A 22,352-nucleotide genomic window follows, 5' to 3' on the forward strand; every position below is an offset into this window, starting at 1 on the left:
TCAAAATGTTGCATTTGTAAATACCTAACAACTAATCAAGAACGCTGTAGTTTTACATACTGAAAATGGCATACTACAAGCAGACACATCTGTGATTGTACAGCGGGATCAGTGAGATTACATAGCAGTCAGCAACTAGAGAAAAACACCCACGTGCTAATAATCCCCTGGGCTGTAAAGGCAAAGAGCCAGGGTGAAAGGAATAAGAAACTTATGCTTACTGAGAGTGCTGGGGCATACCATGGTCAACGAACTGTTACTATGCAAGTACATCTGATACTTCCACTTTTCATTTCTTTAGTCATGTTAATTATGGATAGGTTTGACTGCTTTTATTGGTGTTTATGTGAGATAGGTCAAGTAACTTAGTACTACTAACTAATTTGATTAGTTCACAACAGCTCCTCCAGTGGTAGCATGAGGTCAAGCAGCAGAGGAAAATGGATTATAATCACATGGATGTTGGCTAACACTTCAACTGGAAACTACGTCTATAAGAGTGAGAACACGTTCATAACATGTTACCAAGCATAAGGTATCATAAACATCTAGAAATGGTATAAATATCTATAAAAATGAGCACAGTTATGACCATGCACATGGCTAAGAGACATAGAAGGTCAACAAAAAGGAAAAAAGGAGGCGAGGGTAACATTATATAGACATGTAATTTGACCAGGGATATTCAAACTTTTGCACATGACTGTTCATAACATGTTATATTGTCAAATCCAGCTCCAACTTACATAGTGCATTATGACTTAGTCATAACCACAAGATGCCTTAATTTCCTTTAATGACTTAGAATAAATGGAATAATAGCCTATAGTCCTTTTAATGCTTCAAGTTTTGTGTCATTACAAGTTATTGGATTATTATTGCTAAGTATAATATATTAAAACCTATTTATAATAACTTATAAGTTGGTTAGTACTAAAGTTTATTTAAGTCATGCCAATCATAGCATGGCTCAGTGTGTTTTTATGATTAGGCAGGTCATAATGTGCTGTGCAAGCTGGGGCTGGGATGTCAACTTGGATTGACACTGCCAATATAACATGTTATGAACACCATTTATAATGCATTATGAGCAATTCCATTACTGATTTTTAATGCATTAAAAACCCACCTATGGAGCGTAATGCATTTTTATAAATATTTTAGCCACATTGATAAGGCTGAATGAATTCATGGTAATGTGTTATGAATGCGTTAGAAAAACATGGTATTCAAAGATTTAATGAATATTGTTTACTGACTAAAACTTAAAATGCCCCCACAGTGTTGATAAAATTCATTTTTAACCCCTTAAAATCCCAGCTATATTACATACTAAAGCTTATTTAGTAAGTACAGGGATTTCAGTGTAAACTGGTTGAGCTATTCTTAAGCTATAGAATTTTTAAAAATGCCCCTGCTGGGGGGCCCTGGCCATTTGAGGGATTAATATGTAAAACTTTAAATTCAAAGCCTGGGTTTAATTTTAAATTCTGTGTAAATCTATGATGCGTAGATTGCTCAATAAACTTCAAGGTTTCAACTCAGTGGTAAGGGATGTGGCCATAGCATTTGGACCAAAAATGCCTGCCTCTAGACTTGACCTATAAGCACTTACATGCTTAGTGTGTTGTGTTGGAATGGTATGATGGAATTATTGGTGCTTTCAGGCTTGGAGCATTGGAATGACTGTGGTCCAGCATAATCTAGCTGATATTCAAAGCTGTCACACTGGAATTCAAAAATCACCAAAGCATTCACTCACTGACCACTTTGTTAATAACACCTACCTTCAAATTTGTCTGTTTTATCAGTTCCACTTACAATATGGGTGTAGTTCTACAGACTGTAGTCCATCTGTTTCTCAGGACACCATTTTTTCCGGTGTATTGTTTGGATGGTGGATCACTCTTGGAGCAAATCTCATGGTAGTGGTATGTTAGTGTGCATTAGAGGGTCCGGACCACTGATAAACAGGGTAAAGGGTGGGATGACAATGCAGAGACACAGATGGGATGTGAGGACCCCCACATAAAGAACGATCTTTATTAAACCCTTTGACTGATTTTGTATGCATACCAGTGTCTCCTGCTGCAGAGAGACTGCGCTCCATCCTTGGTGAGGATGATGACCCCACACCTACACTCTTCACTGAGATGGACACACTGCAGCATGAAGGTGGAGAACTGGAGTGGAAGGAATCTGCCAGGTAATGTGCTCACTGAGTTAAGAGATGCGTTTCGCTTCTTATAAATTCGTAAAAATTACAAAGCAAATGGGAAATTGTTATCTAAGCAGGGTTGAGTGAAGCTTTATGTTTTTTTTAAAAGCCCTATATTGATTTTAAATTCCTTTTTTTTCCTGGGGGATTTTTGTTTTTATTTTGGGTTGAAATTATGTCATTCACTGCTATTTTTAAGATCAGTAATATTTCTCTCTCTTTTTACTACCTTCAGTCACACAATCATGTTTGTGCTGTTCTCTCAGGTGGGTGAAGTTTGAGGAGAAAGTGGAAGAGGGTGGGGAGAGGTGGAGCAAGCCCCATGTGTCTACTCTGTCACTGCACAGTCTATTTGAGTTGCGTACCTGTTTGCAGACTGGCACTATCCTGCTGGACCTGGAGGGCTACTCTCTGCCTCAGATAGTCGGTAAGTTTTACCCCCAGCAATGAAGAAATGAGAAACAATTTGTGCATTTCTCATATATGTTATAATTGTGGTAATTCTATGGTGAAAAGGCCATTTAATCCTTCTGAGGATTTTTGCCATTATAGCAATGTTCAGTTGGCACAACAGCAGACTATGCTATGCTAGGTTGCAAGGAGGCATTGCTATCTCTTACATAGTAAAGGTATGAAATGGACAGAATCTACTTCTATAATGTACAGGGTGTCCCAAAAAAATTGACATCATTTAAGATGTGAATATCTGAGTAACTACATGTCCTAGGCAAATAAAATTAAATAGGCTTCATGTTGAACAATACAAGATTTATTTATCAAAATTCGAACAAGAAATTCAGAGGGATGTAGATTTTATAACCGATTTCACGAAGCTTCACAAATGTAATATCTTCTGATACTGGTGGTCGTCCAGATCCCTTTGCCCTGCACAGACAGCCTTCCTCTTTGAATTATTTGTGCCATGTCCAAATCTGCTTTCCAGTTGGTGCGTTTTTATTTAATTTTCTCAAAAATGCATGCTGCACACTCTTGTTTGACTGTGTTCGAGCATATTCTAACACACAAAATGCCTTTGCATTTCTAGTGAACGCCATTCTTCAACCTGAAAAAAAAAAAATTAAAAATTAAACTTGGTTAGTTTTTACACACTTTGTTAAAATTGCTAAAAAAAAAAAAACCTTGTTTTATTTCAAAACAAAAAGTGGATTATTCATAAATGTTGGGGGGAAAATGTGTTGTGAAATTTTGTCTGTATAATTCTATGTGTTCTATATTTAAATGGGTGGGTCCTTTTGGCCCAGTGACCATATTTCTAAGACTGTGCTATGCATCCCTTGTTTATTGCCCTTCAATTGCAAGAGCGCTCCCTTCAATTTCTCATTCTTATTATTATATAAATTCTGTTTTATAGTAGTTACTGAATAATTTACTTAATAATTTGTATTCACAACTGAATAATAACTCTGCAGTTTAAGGTTAAATGTGTAAATATTTGTAAATTGGTTATTTTATTTACGTTATGATGCATAAAACTGGCTTTGAAAAAATATAAAAAAATAAACTATAAAAACGCTAATCTTAACTGTACATCTGTTTTCTTTGTCTTGTCCAGATGACATAGTGGAGAAGCAGGTGCAGGATGGTCTAATAGCTCCAGAGCTCAAAGAGAAAATCAGTTTCGTCTTGCTGAGGAAGCATCGACACCAGACCAAGAAACCCATCCATCGTTCACTGGCTGACATTGGGAAGCCCAGCCCTTCAAATAAAGGTCTTGACCTCTGTCATTTGCATGAATTTTGTTACTGTTGTCCTGATGCGTGTATAGGAGCATTAGTTTATGTATTCTGTCCTACATTAAACATAACCTTCTTTTGACCATTTAACCACTTATACAAGTACTATTTCATTAACACTCTTTCTATCTTTACTCCATGCTAACTACTTTTCAATTTCCATTATCTTATCAAGAGGTGGGCAATGTGATGTGATTGTTATCGTGATGAATTACATCATGATATGCTTTTAAATCATGTGTACTTTTGAATTATAGGAATTACGAAAACCCATTGACTCAAAATGCATTTAAAAAAAGAAACTTCCATTAAAGGAAGTTTCTATGCAGCAAATAGATACTAGATTGAAAAGTATTGTTGCACATATCATTTATTTTTCAGAGTGTAGTAACAAATAGCTGATTGGATGTCAGCCCAGTGTGGCATTATGTTATTGTATTAAATTATTTACCACTTTTTATGTTATTAAATATCCTCTTATCCTCCCCACACCTCCCCCCCATGCCCCAGAGGATAAACGGCTTAGATATTGTGTGCGGGTGTGTGTGGGTGTGGTGTGTGTGTGGGTGTGTGCGTAAACTTTGAATTAAAAAAATATACTTGTAGCTTTTTGTCACCTTTTTAAATATAACACTGTTGTTTTGGTGTTACATTTTGTTTGGTCCTTATTGACTTACTTCTTTGCATACAGATTTTTGTCATGCACATCAAGTATGATGCCGATGACCTCAAGAATCATGAAATTATATTCTTGCCATATTGCCCACCCCATCCCGTTTAATCTCATGTTTTTCCTTATCCCCACCCTGTCTATGCCAACTTATTGTTTTTTTCTAAACTCTGCAATCTCTCCACACATCTCTTGCTCTTTTTCTCTCTCTATCCTCTTTCTGCCTCTTCTTTCTTTTGTCTCTGACCCTGGGTCTGTATCAGACCGCAGTCCGAGCCGCAGCCCGAGCTGCAGCCCGAGCTGTGCATCTGGCTTTCATCGCTCCACTGAGGACCTGCGAGCTCGCCAGAGTGGAAGCCTGGGAAAACTGCGTGAGTCTAGGCTTCTGACTCCAGGCCCTAATATACAGTCTATATCAATTACGTCATGTATGGATCTGCTTGTCACCTTCACCTTCTATTTGACCTTACAGCATATGAAATGAGCAAGGGCAGTTGATTTTTGCAACTGTTGTGGTTTGCTTAGTAATAAAAAGGATTACGAATTATGCTAGTGTTTCCTACGTAACTTTCTATTTTTTACTTCCATTGTACAGGGATATGTCTCACAAAGCAGGATATTTTTTAATTGTCCAGCTAAATTTAAGCTCAATTCTACTTAACCCTGTATTTTCTTTTTTCTTTACTTGAAAAATGTCGCTTTCAGCAGAGGAAACAAATCATAATGCATAGACATTAAGAATATAAGAATATAGCAGTTGTTACTTCACTATGCCAAGTAAAAGTTTATTTATATAGAGATTGAGTGGAACCAAGACTCAAAAGGGGAACCCATCTTCCTTTGGTTGACACTGGATGGCAAACAGTAACACAAGAGCAAGAAGAATAGAGGATAAAGTTTTAACGTTAGTATAAAAATATTAAAATACAGGAACGGGGAAAAACTGATGAAACAATGGTTATAATTAAATAGTTTGAGTCTGTGCAGAAGCAGCATCATTAGAAAGGTCAGTTCATGCAGGTGAGGTTTGCACAGCGTTGTACAGCGGTAAGTTCCATGATGGTCAAACTGGACCCAAATAAGGCAGAAGAGTCAACAGCAGGTGAAGCTCCGCTCCACCATCAGCAAACTTGAGTGAGCGTGTAAAAGCAGCAGGAAGACAGCACTGACACTCCAAGTTTACCATAATACTCTATGTCTATGAACCTCCAGATCTGCAACTTTTATCCAACAGGAAAAACTAATTACCAAGTGCTCGACTAAACAAGTAGCTTTTTAGCCTAGACTTAAAAACGGAGGCTGTGTCTGAGTCCTGAACACTGACTGGAAGATTATTTCAAAGTTGGAGGACTCTGTGCCCTGATGTAACTTCATTTATTCTAGGTACTACTAGTAAGCCAGCACCTTGTGATCTAAGTAGGTGTGTTGGTTCTTAATAAGAGATAAGTTCACTCAGGTACTGAGGGGCGAGTCCGTTTAAAGCTTTATATGTCAGTAAAAGAATTTTGTAATCGATGTGAAATTTAACTGGCAGTCTGGTTTGATAAAGCTGGGCTGATATGGTCAAAACTAAGCACTGATGTGCTGGCAGTGGTGAGAGCATTGCTTTTTTACCATTAGAAATTCTTTGTTTTCTGCATATTTATGTAGATTTTTCTTTTTTGAAAAATAAGCTGCTCGACCTAATTTTTCACACGATTGGCTGTTTGGTTTCATGTGCATATGCACGAGGATTAATTGTACCTTGAGTCTCTAAACCCAGGTTAAGGGGAAAGTTAATTGTGTGTTTTGTGAAGCAGAAACTTCAGGAACCCTGTCGCTAAACATGCTGCACCGGCACCAGTGGTCAGTGTGTTTCCAAACCTGCTTTTAGGGACATTCATTTTTTTAAATCAATTAAAGGAAATGGCTGTCTCAAAATGTGTTTTATGGGGGTTGTAAATCTCAGATCTCATAATAATAATTTTACAGTTCGATTACATTAATTTGGTATGATTGAGAAATTTGTAAAAAATACTTGCAAAAATGGAGGAACAATTTACACATTGAAAAACAATACATATATAATACAGACAATGTACTTTATTTTTACATTTGAAAAATTCCCCTTTTAAAATAGGCTTTTATTTTAGATTATTATCGATTCTAACATTACATACAAAAGTCATACACTTGAATAGCTAATATTAGACTGATGCATCATAATGCACTCATACATTTTACACTTCTAATTTTTGTCATACTTAATAAGTTTGCCATATTTGCTCTATTTAGCATGCAGTGAATGTTAAACCTTGCGTGATAGTTGTCCAGTGCTGTCCATTTCAGTACTATTTTAACAAGCCCTCATCACCTTAGCTTGCCCATTTCCCCTTGAGGGAATTCCCAACATCATTTTAAGGGGCGTTCCATTACTTTCTTAGAACAAGTGAAGTGTGATAGATGAGCCCTCAGAGAGGCAGGGATAAAGTGAACATGGGTGTCGACATCAGCAATTATTATACAAAGCCATTATTCACCAAATTCATCTACATTATGTTCAGACTTCTCAAAAAACATTTTGCATTGCAAAGTTTACTGGGCTAGCAGAGGGTAACCTAGCTGAGGGTGGACGCATGATAAAAAAAAGTCCTTCACTGTCCCCTCCTCCCATTGTACTGTGAGCAGCGACGTCTGTAACGTAGGTGAAATGCACTTCCAAGTGGTGATTGAAGTTGGTGAGGGCATGTTAAAAATACAACTGAAATGAATTGTTTTCATCACGTGTATATTTTCTGAATTGCAGATCCTTCCCAGTGTCGTAGTATGAATGACATCTCAGTCACTCCAAGCTCTGACCAGGTATGGGTTTTATACTTTTTTTATGTTTGACAATTTTTTTAAGCCTGGGAAGCGGGAGAAATGGATGAACATTCTTGTGTTTGCCATGTGCATGTATTGATTAAGCTATGCAAATGTGTTAATTAGGGGAGAATTTGCAAGAGGTGCTCCAATCTGTGATTAACCAGGCCTCAACTGGAATAATAGAGATTTGGAAGTAACAGAGATTTTGTTAACAATGGCAGCCTGTCATTCCACAGGGCCATGAGCACTGCCATGACTTCAGCTCACTGCGGCAGGTGACATGCATGAGGCAGAATGTTCCATTCTATTTTTTTTTCTAATCCCCTAACAAATCTTGCAGATGCCATGTCAAAACCAGAGCGCTAATTAATCTTTTTATCCGCCCTTTGTTTCATTAAAATAAAAAAAAATTAAAAATGTGAAAAATGCTTCAAGTTGTTTGCTTTTTTCAGCCAAAGTGTATTAACTACACTGAATTGAGATGTAAACGACTCCACTCTGTTCAGGGGACTTCAAAGCAGCGGTGATCCCCTCCCAGTATGCGCCTAAGTACATTTTAATTAGGTTCTGCCCCTAAGAGTGACAGGCTCCACTCACTTTCATGTTTCTACTCGTGCTCTATATGCACTGTTTGGCATGATCACACCAACCCCCTCCCAGAGCTTTTTTCAGCTTCATCAGCACTTTGAGGGTCAAAGGTCCCACCCATAACAGTTTGTCATTGTCAAACCCATGGTTGATTTTATTCAATTCACATTTACCGTACAAAGTGGCAGTATTTCTTCACAAACAGCTAAACGTATTTGTTTACTAATCCATTGACAATTGTAACAGTTTAATAAGCATACTGGATAGATTTTACCTGCTGTGGATTTTAATCCCATAGGTTTTCATAAACTCTCTAAAAAGAGATTTCACTGCGCGCAGTGCAGGGTCATTACAGCAACAGACAACAGCATCAGTCACAGTATACTCATCCACAAAACTTTACTGTTGGCACTGTTACATAGTGTTGTAATCAAGTAGGTAGTGTTCTCGTAGCATCCACCAAATCCAGTTTCAACCATCTAACTGCCAGACAGTGAAGCATGATTCATTACTCCAGAGAACAAGTTTTCACTGCTTCAGAGTCCAGTGGCTTTACACCACTCCAACTGACGCTTGAAACCGAGCACAGTGATCTTAGGCTTGTGTGCAGCTTCTCAGCCATGGAAACCCATTTCATGAAGCTCCTGATTCATAGTTTTTGTGCTAATAGTACAGGCAGTTTGGAACTCTGTAGAGAGTGATGCAACAGAGGATAGACGATTTTTGTGTGCTACATGCTTCAGCACTCAGCTGCCCTACTCTGTAAGTTTGCGAGGTCTACTGCTTTGTGGATGAGCTGTTGTTTCACCTAGACACTGCCATTTCACAATAATAGCACTTACAGTTGACTGGTCTTTCAGGGTGGAAATTTCATGAACTGGCTTGTGGCAAAGGTGTCATCCTACGACAATGTCACTTTTAAAGTTAATGAGCTCTTCATTGCAACCCTTGTACTGCCAGTGATTGTGGAGACGACATGGATATGTGCTTAATTTTATACATTTGTTTTTTGTGATGTCATAAAAAAACCAAAACATTTGCATATATCCACTCATTCAGCCTACAGTAGTAAAGCTCTGCTCATTCACTGTGAAGTTATAACAACAAACAAAGACCATTTACATATAATAATTAAAGTAACAAAAACAGTTTGCTGAACTGTGAGCAATAAAGTGTTTGGAAAGGATATAAAGTTTTATTACAATATGTTAATCTTTTCATCTACAATCCATAGTTTTTGAGCAGTTATCAGTTTTGACAGTGTTTATTGAGGCTTGCCATAGACCACTGACAGCAGGGGTGATATGGCAAATATACAATATCACAGTACACAATGCTTAAATGTTACAACAGACAAAAAAGCCACAGGAGTGCCACATATTAAGTATGAAATTACTGTCAAAAACTGTGAAGATGATGGTTATACAGCCATTTTGTTCAACATTTCACACATTTCACTGCACTAAATCCAGTTAAACCAGTCCAATGAAGCTTTCTTTTTAATGGCACATGCAGTTGGTCAGTGTTTATTATGTACTGGCGATATCCACTGTATGTTCAGAAATGTGACATCATTTATCAAGATAACATATCGACATATTGCCCACCCCTACTTGACAGTAAATGCCAGCGATCTACACTGAAACAACAGCAAATGGCCTCAAAAGTTAAAACAGGGTCAGCACAACAGAAAAGAGCTTGTTTATTTCAGGCAGAAAGTAAACTGACTCTGAAAGCAGCATTAGAAGATTAAGAGGTGATTTTGACCTAAGCACCGACCATTCCATAGCCACGTGCTCAGTGGGGGCAATGGCAAAAACACAGGCTGTGCTGATTGGGGTGTTAGTGTGTGTGTATGTGTTCATATTTAAATGAATCTTCAGTGGTTGCACAACACTGTTGATCTGCAATTGGTCACGCACTGGAAAGGCTGGGCTGCCATTTTTATTACATGCAGAGACATCAGACAGTGACAATGGAATGATTACTGATACTGTTAATGAGTTTCCTGTACACAATGTCTAGAACTCTGTGCTTAGTGTTCATGAAATTAGGAACATTTAATTTTGTCACAAACAAATTACACATTAAAATTGCTAGCAAAACTTTACCAAATGTTTCGTTAGTGACAATTTTGGATGATTTTGAGCATAACTCAAAAACACTAGCCAGTGCATGACTAGCAAACATAGCTTTGAACAGTTGTACACACATAAAATCATAAAGTCATTAATAAAACACAAAATGTTTATTTGCAAAAAATATGTGTTTTGGTAGTAACCCACATTTTTATTTTAAAAAAAGCTCAAAGAAGCCTTCACCAGATTTTCAGAATGGATTGCCTCAAGATGCTCAATTTGATAACTAAAACTATAACTACTGGTGTCAGTTTAATTTTTGACCATGTAAAAGTATATCAGCCAGTATTATTAATCCTCAAAATGTTTAGACAGTTAATACCGGATATCTGCATCTGCATCTGATGTAGACTACTATTTGATCGCTTTTTTAAATCCATAATGGTTCACTATACTGTAATGCTGATCACCAGCTCAAGAACAAGTTCATGAAGAAAATCCCCAGAGATGCGGAGGCATCCAATGTCCTGATTGGAGAGGTGGACTTTGTGGACAAGCCGTTCGTGGCCTTTGTTCGTCTTGCTCAAGCTACCACATTAGGCGGTCTGACTGAGGTCCCTGTGCCAACCAGGTGACAAACATTGCTCAGCATTTATATCTATATCGTTCTGTGTCTCCTTTGAGTACAATGTTTTCATGAACCACACTTTATATTCTCTCAGCACTGTTGTTCTATTGCTAGGTTTCTCTTTGTGTTGCTGGGTCCTCATGGCAAGGCCAAGTCCTACAATGAGATCGGCCGGGCCATGGCCACTCTCATGGTGGATGATGTAAGCATGAATGGCTTAATTATTATTTACAGATCTGAATTATTTGATACACCAAGTTGTTAATAAAGGAGCTACACGAAAGATAAAAAGCCTTTTACAAATGCACTGATAGAATTTTAAACAGAAATCTTACCATTAGCTCTTGGATGCAGATATGGCCTGTACTATTTCACTGAACAATTCAAACAATTTTTTGTTCTTTAATCGTTTAATCAAAGCTCATGTCTCTCCAGCTCTTCAGCGATGTGGCCTATAAGGCCAGGGATCGTGAAGACTTGATTGCAGGAATTGATGAGTTTCTGGATGAGGTGATAGTGCTCCCACCAGGAGAGTGGGACCCAAAGATCCGTATTGAACCACCAAAGAAACTTCCTTCAGCAGAGATGAGGTATGAGGTTGTGTAGACCACATGTAATGTCATAATCACCTCTGGGATTGAAGAATTATTGATTACACACTGAAAAAATGCACAGAAAAATTCAATTTAACGTAAAATAATGCTAAATCCTCAATTTAATGTCAAATGTAAAAAAAATGTAAAAGTTGCCAGGTAGTAACTGTAATTAATATTTACATCACTCATACTGTAATATTTGTTTACAGCAGTAATATGTTTAAAGACTACATATTGATAGCAGTAATGTTTCTGTAATCAACAATGTCTATACAAAAGGACTGGTTCAAAATATTGCTTAAACAGTAAGGGCTAGTCCTTCATCAGTGGTCACAGGACGCTGCCCACAGGACGCTGTTGGCTGGATATTTTTGGTATTCTCAGTCCAGCAGTGACACTGAGGTGTTTAAAAACTCTAGCAGCACTGCTGTGTCTGATCCACTCAGACCAGCACAACACACACTAACACACCACCACCATGTCAGTGTTACTGCAGCGCTGAGAGTGATCCACCACCCAAATAGTACCTGCTCTGTGAGGGTCCATGGGGGTCCTGACCACTGAAGAACAGGGTAAAAGGGGGTTAACAAAGTATGCAGAGAAACAGGTGGACTACAGTCTGTAATTGTAGAACTACAAAGTGAACCTATATAATAAGTGGGGCTGATAAAATGGACAATGAGTGTAGAAACAAGGATGTTATGTTATGCCTGATCGGTGTATATAATATACTGTAAATGTTTTCGCAGAGTTTACTGCAGGATGCTATATAAAACTGCAAAACACATTTAAAGTATCACATTGACTTGAATAGAGTGCATTTTTGTATACTGGCTTTGAATCTCTGTATTAAAAAGAAACTTGAATGTGAATATGTACTAATGTGGAAAAAAGACATTAAATCCTGTTCACTCTTTCTTTGCAGGAAGTCTGTTTTTTCACTAAATGAGCTGGGCCAGGCGAATGGAACTGCAGCAGGAGGAGGAGCAGCTGCTGATGATGAAGAGATACCTGCCCCTCATGAGTTGGGAGAGGAATTGACCTTTACTGGGAGGTAGGCTTGCTGGTCCACAAAGCCTGATCACTTTGTCTTTTTATAAGTTTGAGACTGCAGCAGGAGATGAGTTAGCAAGCTGTAATGCTTATATTAACTGCACTGTCTTGATGATGTGCATAACAACTAATGTTGTATTTTCTGTAGATTTTGTGGAGGCCTTTACCTTGACATCAAACGAAAAATACCTTGGCTGCCAAGTGACTTCTATGATGGCTTTCACATTCAGTCGATCTCGGCTGTGCTTTTTATCTATCTGGGTTGCATCACTAATGCCATCACCTTTGGAGGACTTCTAGGAGATGCCACTGACAACTACCAAGTAACTTGTCCAAGCTCCTCCTTTTATTCATCATTTCAACTCCAGTACACCTGAAATTAAGGATAATGAAGCTGTTTAACGTACCTTGACCAAGATACCAAGTAGCTCAATCACTAAAATACTGTTTTCAAGAGCAGAATTTGGTTCTGTTGTTCTGGGCAATGTACATGGCTGAATTATATACTCTGATGTTGGCTGGGTTTGCCCAAAGCATCTTAGCACAATGATGATTACTAAATAGTAGTGCAAGCGTAACATTAAACACTCTCTACCAGTTAAGACAATATTAACACTAACATGCTTTTGGGAAACCAGGCTCTGAGTAATTAGCACATTCCTCCAAGCATCTTCACCTGTACTACAACTATGCAAGAGCAGCAGTTAAAGATGTGGCTACTAGCCAAATGTGCTATGTAGAAAGCACATGCTAGCCATCATTCTCCCAGAAGAAGCTTGCAGTGGCTACATATGACATTAGGAGAGCAAATATTGATAAAAAGTACGTTTTAGTAATCTAATTTATTCAAGTCTATATATCTTCTTTTAATGCCCTATAAAGCTTGTGTCTGGAAGGTGTAAAATTATTTTTGTGTCCTTCAGGGTGTGATGGAGAGCTTTCTTGGCACAGCTTTGGCAGGGACAGTCTTCTGCCTGTTTGGTGGTCAACCCCTCATCATCCTAAGCTCCACAGGACCTATATTAGTCTTTGAAAAGCTGCTCTATGAGTTTTGCAAGTAAGTGCAAATTGGCCTAATGTTTGTGAAGATATTCTTTATGTGAAGATGTTAACACCAATTTTGAATTTAAAGAAGGATATTTGTTTCCTCCATACAGTAGTATGAAAACAGTCATAGGCCACCCCTCATTTATTTAATTTCCAGTCAAAACGTGAAGTATTCAATGACAAGTCATTTTTCAGCATCAGAAACAAATGCAAAATACAAAATACAAACCTCAGCCACTAGAGTTGAACATTATATGTTTGAGGCTTGCGCAAAGCCGAAAGCGCCTTCATGAGCTTACAAGCTCGCATACTTTTTTGCAGTTTTGTTTGGCCTGTCGCAGATGCTTCACTAATGCAGGTGATGATGTGACATAAACTCCATGACTACTGGAAAACGATTCTATCACAGTTCTAAATATCTAAAAACAAGTCCAGAATGCTGTCACCATTTAAGGTGGAACAGGAAAATTCAAACATGAAGCTGGCAAATAGGAAGCCAACTTCAACCTCGTCCTCTTGTGAACCCAAATATAGGATAATCTATATGCCTTGGTGCTTACTACTAGTTGGTACTACCGTATAACAGACTTACATTTAGGAAGTATTCATTGTTTTTTTAACAAATGTGCATTTAACAGTGAAATGTTGGTGTCTCTGCCAAAGCACTCAGCATACTTCTTGCCAAATGAAGCTCTTTAAAGTCGTCCATTTTTGTTTCATGGCGCGCCTCTTTTTTACCAACCAGTCACCGGCTTTATTGCGTAGCGTCTTCGTCTGCGGAGTTTGCAGAATCGCCGTGCACGACACAGCGAGCAAAGCCTCGGCATAATGTCTGCGATTGTTTGTTTTCTCTGTAATTATGTCATATTGTTTGCCCAAGTCAGGCGGACATCATCTCCACAAAAAGTATGCTGAGGCCTTTATTGTGTCTACCTTTTGCCATTATTATAGCTTTCATTCTTTTTTGGAGGCTTGCTTTCAAATATATTTTGCAGGGATATTTTTCCACACGTCCAAAGTTCAGTCTTAAAAGTTGGTTGCGTTTTCTAATTCTCTCAATCCAATCTCAGTCCAATAATCCTTACCCCATACCTTCCCGTAAATTACTAGTTGCAGCTTGTTGACAGCTACACATTATTTTAGCTTTATAGTGGTATTGTGTTGTCTTCTTTCAGTGGAAGGAAGAATGGAGCTTGATTTTCTCTTGTTTCTCAAATATGAAAGCTTGTTGACAGTTTTGGTGGTCTATAAGGTCTTACACAGCTGTTACATGTCCCATGCACATGTTTCTTTTAATAATTTTTTAAGGTCCACTAGTGTAAACTGTTTTTCGTTTGACTTTCTTCCTCTTTATGCAAGTGGATTATTTCATAAATAAATCTCATAAATATCCCTAATAATTGAATAATTGTACTTAATGTCAGTTTTGACAGGAGATTAAATAAATGAAGGGTGGTCTCTGACATTTGCACAGTACTATTGTCCAGATTAATATGGATTCTCACATGCATTTCTCTAGTTCATCCCTTTTTCTCTTAATGGACATCAGTCATTAGTCAGCTGTACTGCAAGCAGCCAGGTGTCCCTTACTGGTGAAGAGTCTTGGTTTTCCTGCTGTGCTTGGTTATCTCATCACATTGTTGACCTCACTGATCTCTGCTTTCAGGACAAATAGCATCGACTACTTGGAGCTGCGACTGTGGATTGGTCTGCACTCGTGCCTCCAGTGTCTGTTGCTGGTGGCCTCAGATGCCAGCTACATCATCAAATACATGACACGCTTCACCGAGGAGGGCTTCTCCAGCCTTATCTCTTTCATTTTCATCTCTGATGCAATCAAGAAGATGGTGGGAGCCTTCCAGTACTACCCCATTAACATGAACTTCAAGCCTGACTACATCACAGCCTACAAGTGTGAATGCTTGGCACCTGACCAGGGTGAGCCTCATCCCTTTAAATATAAATGACTTTGGGTTTAGTTCATGGTCTTTTTGACCTAGGCAAAGGTGGAATGGTAAGTTATGTTTCGTATCTCCTGGTCGCCAGGGGCGGTACTTACTGAGTGGATAAGAGCAAAAGGGCAAAAGTGAGGACTACTGCTAATGATTGTAATGTGTTGTTGCTGAGTGATAAAAAATCCTCGTCTGCGCTATTTACTGGAGCCACCACACCACACAGTCACACTGTAACTGGCTCTAGTGCGCATGTGTGTGTGCACACGCACACTCGGCGCAGCTACTGCACGGCTTTGGGGAGAACAGGGTGGGGGAAGAATAGGAGAGAGAAAGTGGATCATAACATTTGCTTATCAGAGACAAACTTCAGTTTTTTTTAAAAAAAGGGGTGCTGGGACTCAATGTAGGTGTGCTTGAGCACCCCTAAAAAGAGGCTAGACAGGCCTATGGTTTGACCTCACCTTGAGCATCTCCATGTAGGCTTGGACTGCAGAGGAATGAAGCTCTCCCTTCACCTTGAGCGAACTCTGTGATTTGAAAAGAACTTAGCCACCGGGCTAGGGGAGCTTTCAGGTAAGTATTACAGACTCCAGAACATGATGCTGAGAGTTTGTAGCAAGTGTCCTGTCCACTCCAATGGTGCCTGCTGCCCAGGTTCAAAACACACTGAAGGATGCACTGGCTAAGCTCCTAGTCAATGCAGCAGTGCCTGCAGCCCAGATAAAGAGTAAGTTCTTCATGTGTGTGTTCCCTACAGATAGCCTCGCTGCTCCCACTGGAAAAGATATTGTCACCAAATTTGAGTGAGGTTTCACTCAAGCTCTCAAACGAAAAAACTTGGTGAAACTGGCGCTGGCGAACATGGCCTCACTTTAATGCCAGTGGTGGCTGCTTGCATTGCTTCTAAGGTAATGTTGCCAAATGAAGTGCTGCAAAAAGAACAACATTGCTGGGAATATATCAACCATCTCAAGCTGCCAGCAGTGAAACTCGGCTTGACTTCCAAGTCTCCAGGGCAGACACATTCCTGTGCTTTTAAATATTTGAGCTACTGTCTACCATGTGAACCACTGCGGTGCCACTAGATCTCAGGCCTGCCACAGGAAATGTGAATATAGACATACCCCAAATTCCTGTCTTTGAGAGCTGCTCACTTAGCGGGTGTGACCAACTTGACATTGGACACATTTGCATGGTAAATGCTGAGCCTGGATCACTTCTCTGCCGGAGCCGAAGACTTCACCAATACATGGTCAATATGATTTGAGGAAGTTATGGACAGCCAGCCACACATGGACCTGTTCATCTTGTCAGACATGACTCACTGTCATCTGTGGTTCTTGGAGTGGGACCAAGAGAGTCCATTGGGCTGCTGTATTTGAGCTGCTGTATTTGTTTCCCCCACTGCCTCTCATTCCAGCTAATCTAGACAGAATTCAGAGAAAAGAACATTAGGTCGTCTTGGCAGTGCCACGGTAACTGAGATGGCCAACGTTTCCTCTGCTTCTGTTTTTATTATGGGGCATTCCTTGTAAACTCCTTGTACAGATGGACCTTCTCTCCCAGCTGGGGGGCCAGATATGGCATTCACAATAAGAGTTTCTCCAGCTGTGACTGTGGCCCTTAGTACCACCTCAGATCTGTCCTCGTGCTCTCCTGGAGTCAGAAATACAATACTGAATGCTACAGCTCCTTCAGCCCGGGCCTAACACTAGGGCAAGTGGCAGGTCTTCATGGGCTGGTGCCCAAATAACCAAACAGACCCACTTTCATGCTCTGTGGAGACTCTGTGCTTTCGTTCCTGATGGAGCTACTGGAGATGGGCCCTCTACTTTAGAGTGAGCAGCGATGTAGACTTTCAGTCATCTGGGTTCAAGCAATGTCTTATCTCTGTGCTCCCACAAGCTGATTGTGGCTTATTGAAAAGGGGCATGGAGACAACAAATTCTCAACAGCTCGACCTGGCTGCTGCCCGGGGAACACCCCTTGAGCACTATTGAGAGCATTCATTCTTAGGCGGCATTTTTGTGGGGTCCAGAATATTCTGATTTGACATTGAGGCCAAACCTGGCTACCAAAAATTATTAGTCCTGGGTTTATTAACTAGTCCACCAGCCTGGTGGCATACACTGACCATTCAGACCCCAGGAGGCAGCTTGTATGCCCAGTCAGGGTGTCACAGTGATACTTTTCTGCTACTGTGAAAGTGCGGAAGACAGACCAGCTGTTTATAGGCTTTTCAGAAGCTAAATGAGCTGGCTTACACAGCTGCCAATTGTCCATTGACTGTGCCTGCTACTGGCCACTCCATCAGGGAAGTATTCACATCCTGACTTGCCTTGAAAGAGGTTCCTATCGTTGAGCCTTTATCTCAATTCTGTGATATCATCGTGGCAGTGTCCTGTTTCACATCATGGGCTGCGTCTGAGGCGCTCCTCATGACAGCCTGGGCACAAGTCATCCACTCAGTATATACCTTCCCTGGCGCTCAGGAGATACAAAGCATAACACTAGTTACAAATGCAGCTGTGGTTGTGTGAGTAGTGGATGACTGCCAGGGTTCCAGGTCACTTGGAGTGAAAGACAAAATCCAGGTCTCTGAGGAAGTTTGCAGTAAGTCATAAGATGATACAGCTTCAGTGACATTATGTGCAGGGGTCACAGTGTGACACATTTGGTATGCACCCTCTCGGTCTGAAGCTGCATATGCACTCAGTAAGTACTGCCCTGACGATCATCCACTACTCAGATAACCACAGCTACATTCGTAACTAGCCTTTTAGAGGTTCATCACCTGACTGCTGTAACTTATTTATGTTTGTTTTTGATGCACACTCAATTTGGCTGCTGTCTCATCGGAGTAAGTATCAACTGCTTGAAGGAAATGGGAATCGTTTTGTATGTACAGGACCTTGCAAAAGTCAGAGATCAAATGTCATTTATTTGTTAATTTCCAGTTAAAGTGCCCACTAAGAAAGGGGGAAAATATGCACACACACACACAAACACGCACATATATCCCAGACACATTCAGTGGTCTGGACTCTGCGGAAGCCTGGATTTAGACTCTTTATTTGATCTGCAAATAGTTTCTTCTTCTTTATTTCCTTTTTTTTTGTAATGGTTTCTTCACAGCTACTCATCCTCGTAGACCTATGGCATTGAGTTTTCTTCTCACAGTGGAAGCACTGATATAAACAGTGACAGTTTTGTTGGTCATTAAAAGTCCTATTTTTTTCTATATCATTTAATATTTTTAAATTCCAGTTTTGGAAACTCCTGTTTTTTCACTGATTTTCTTTGATTCCCTTTCTTATGGAGGTGGATTATCTTCTATCTAATGTTCTTAAAACTGAATGCTTAATGACTGTTTTGACTGGAAATAGTCTTTAGCTTTTGCTCAGTATGTATATCGTATACAGTATATACAAATAAATTTGCATTGTCCAAGAAAGCACTCACTTTTAACGTCTAGTTTTTCTTTTCTTTAATAGTGGCTTCAATGGTTGTTAATTCTTCAGCTGCACTTGGCCAAGACAACGTCACTGACTACTCTTTGGTAAGAGCAAGCTGGAACACCAGGACAATTGAATGAGCTCTTTATGTTACTCCAATGCTGTGTTGCTTGAACAGTGTTCTGTGAAAAATAACCATGTTCATGAAATAAAAAAAATGTTTGTTTTTTTTTCATGTGTTATCAGATTGTGTGCTTTTTCTTTTGGCAGTTTTTACCCTCTCCTTTCTTTCTCTCTCTTCCCCTGTATTTAACACTCTTCCTGTGTGCACATATGACCTCACCCCTCCACTCAGTACAACTTCACAGGTCTGGACTGGAGCCAGCTGAGTAAGAAGGAGTGTTTAAAGTATGGCGGTTCTCTAGTGGGCAAATCCTGCAAGTACGTCCCTGACCTGGCCCTCATGTCCTTCATCCTGTTCTTTGGCACCTATTCCATGACCATCTCTCTCAAGAAATTCAAGGCCAGCCGCTACTTTCCCACTAAGGTTTGACCGCATCAGAAGGAATTGTTTCATTAATGTTTTGTGTTAGGATAAAATAATTTATGTTGTTTCTTAAAGTTTGCTAAGTAGTTATTGTATTGTTGTTGTTGTTGAATTGTGTAATGATATTTATTGTGGAAACCATTCATTCTCCTACTTTACATTTATATACCATTTTTGTTTTCTCCTCTTTCAACCTCTTGCTCTTGACTTCCACACTCCTACTTGTCCCTCAGTGCCGTACCCTGCTTGCGGATTTTGCCATTATCATATCCATTCTGGTCTTCTGTGCCCTGGATTACCTGATGTCCTTGGATACTCCCAAACTGCATGTCCCCACTGAGATCAAGGTTTCCTTTTTTGTAGAAGTCTTGTACTCAGAGAAAAGATTTTTCATAATACACCTGTTTTGGAATGACTTTCAAATCTTAGTCAAGTTGCATATTCAACTATAATAGCGCTGTCACAGTTGCTTAAATAAACTTGAATAAACTAAAAAAAAATGCAATTAATATTCACCTTCTCAATGTATCAGCAATTTACATGATGATAATGCATATTTAAAAAAAGGATTTTAGACCACTTTCAACAATTTTCTTTTTTTATGATATACAGGCATTACAGGCAGGTTTTACACATACAAGAAATATCAGTGCTATATTATGATAGCACAGATAGCAGCTTTGTTTTTCATTATACAACAGCTGTTATTCTTTTCAAAAACTCATTATATCCCAATGGATATACAGCAGTTTGGAATGAAACTCTTCCTTTTAACTTCTCCTACTGGTCTTTCTTGTGGTAAAAAAGAGCCTAATGGACACACCCATTTCTAAGCATTAATTGCCACATTTGGCAAAAGTGTCTCAAAATCTTAATATGATATCTTGATTAACTGTCACACTGGTAGATTACTAATATGATCCATTGTGACAACTAGGAATGCACGGATATGGGAATTGTAAGCCAATATCTTTCATTTACATATCTGCCAATACCAATACATAAACATTATTAATGTTGAAATTAGGACTACATTCTCCTGGATTAGCACTATAGAGAAATATAACATATTCTGTAGGGTTAAAATGCAGACATTAGCATAGTAGCCCAGTGTTGCCTAAAGGTTCTAGTGTTCCAGAGTACAATAAACACATCATCAAATTTTGGTTTGAAATATCAGTCAAATCTAAACATGTGTCCAATAGCAGTTACTTTTTAAAGCAAATATCTGCTGATATTGATATGATTCAGATGTCACTGTGCATCCCTATAGACAACAGCTGTTATCCACAGCTGTGTTGTGTATTCTACAGGCTTTCTCTCTTGCTTTTAACTACCTGGCTCTTTTCTTTTGTCTGTGTCTGCCTGCCCATGTCTATACCCGCCTGTCTGTATATATATATATATGTCTTTCTTATTCTTCTCTGTAAATGTGCAGCTTCGAAAACTCATCAGTGATTTTGCCATCTTCACATCAATCATGACATTTGTTGGTCTTGATCTGTTAATGGGACTTGAAACACCTAAGCTTATTGTGCCTACAGAGTTTAAGGTATGAGCATGATTAGCTATGCTTATTAATGGATTGTGTCCACAAATTTTCTTCTTGATTTTTACCAATTTTATTTGTTGTGAACATATTCAGATAAGTGTCTGGTTAATTACTAAGTTGTTCTTGACTGCTATGCTAATACAGATAATACAGATAAACTAACTTTATGGAAAATGAGACAAATTTTTCTAAACTTCTTTGAAGCACTGTTTGCTCTGACAAGCAACTCTCTGGGCCTTGTCTACTTCTCACTCACTCATTCCTTCTTTCACTGTAACTACAGCCAACTCGGATAGATCGTGGTTGGATAGTCATGCCCATTGGGAAGAACCCCTGGTGGATGTACTTGGCCAGCTTTGTGCCTGCTCTTCTAGTTACCATCCTTATATTCATGGATCAACAGATCAGTGCTGTCATTGTCAACCGCAAGGAGAACAAACTCAAGGTACAGATTAGTGTAAACTTTTGTTGTTTCCTCAAACACATCATATTGTGATTTATGGATTTACATCAGATTGTGCTTTATGGATAAAAGTTAAGATAAGTGAGGGTGTAATTCTCTGACTTAACAACCATACAAATTGACTATGTTTTCTTAGGTCAGAGGTGTCCAGTCATATTCACAAACAGCTGATGAAGTTGCAGGTTTTCATTCAAACAAAGCAAGAGCACACATGATCAACTGTTTGAAAACTTAGACAAATTGAATAAAGAAAAAGAATCAGATGTGCTTTTGCTTGATTGGAATTTAAAACTGCAGCCACAAGTTGCAGCCAGCCCTTTGTGAATGAGACTGGACATCTCTGCCTTAAGAAGTTATTTAATGTATCATAATTGTCATATTTTAATATTTCACCACAATATGATTTTAGTTGATTATTTGCTAAGATTCTGAATTAATAAATTATTAAAATGCACTGAATATGCAAATGTGACTGGAGAAACTGTTTACTGTAGTGGAATAGAATACAATATATGTTTGAAACAGACATTTGATTTTTTTTTTTCATAAATTGTATTATATAGTAATTGATTATTTTAGTCGATTGGAATCAATTCTAAACACCTTTAAACTAATGCACCCAAATGCATTAATGCTAGTGGTCAGCTGGTTTGTACATCTACAGATGTTATGGTTAATGGTGAATATACACTGATGAGTCAAAACATCATGACCACCTATCTGTTATGCTGTTAGCCCTCAGGGCAAAACAGCTCCGACCTGCCAGGCCATTGATTCTACAAGAGATGGAGCTGCCTTCTTGTTCCAGTACATTCCACAGATGCTTGACTGGATTGAGATCTGGGGAATTTTAGAGGTCAACACCTTGAACTATTCGTCTTGTTCCTCAAACCATTCCTGAACA

General features: G+C 39.0%; 1 protein-coding gene across 1 annotated transcript in view; it reads left to right on the forward strand.

Annotated features, from left to right (window-relative positions):
* slc4a5b (solute carrier family 4 member 5b) overlaps positions 1-22,352 on the forward strand; it is a 36,743-nt gene that overhangs the window by 4,949 nt on the left and 9,442 nt on the right. Inside the window, exons 3-18 of the mRNA XM_036594573.1 lie at positions 2,080-2,206; positions 2,485-2,645; positions 3,792-3,947; positions 4,906-5,013; positions 7,428-7,483; positions 10,626-10,783; positions 10,895-10,982; positions 11,216-11,370; positions 12,302-12,430; positions 12,578-12,752; positions 13,353-13,486; positions 15,143-15,414; positions 18,926-18,990; positions 19,242-19,433; positions 19,667-19,780; positions 21,269-21,430. Of these exons, the coding sequence (XP_036450466.1) occupies positions 2,080-2,206; positions 2,485-2,645; positions 3,792-3,947; positions 4,906-5,013; positions 7,428-7,483; positions 10,626-10,783; positions 10,895-10,982; positions 11,216-11,370; positions 12,302-12,430; positions 12,578-12,752; positions 13,353-13,486; positions 15,143-15,414; positions 18,926-18,990; positions 19,242-19,433; positions 19,667-19,780; positions 21,269-21,430 (2,252 nt within the window). The remainder of the gene's footprint in view (positions 1-2,079; positions 2,207-2,484; positions 2,646-3,791; positions 3,948-4,905; positions 5,014-7,427; positions 7,484-10,625; positions 10,784-10,894; positions 10,983-11,215; positions 11,371-12,301; positions 12,431-12,577; positions 12,753-13,352; positions 13,487-15,142; positions 15,415-18,925; positions 18,991-19,241; positions 19,434-19,666; positions 19,781-21,268; positions 21,431-22,352) is intronic.

Source organism: Colossoma macropomum, unplaced genomic scaffold (assembly GCF_904425465.1).
Source record: "Colossoma macropomum unplaced genomic scaffold, Colossoma_macropomum, whole genome shotgun sequence".
Taxonomy (NCBI): domain Eukaryota; kingdom Metazoa; phylum Chordata; class Actinopteri; order Characiformes; family Serrasalmidae; genus Colossoma; species Colossoma macropomum.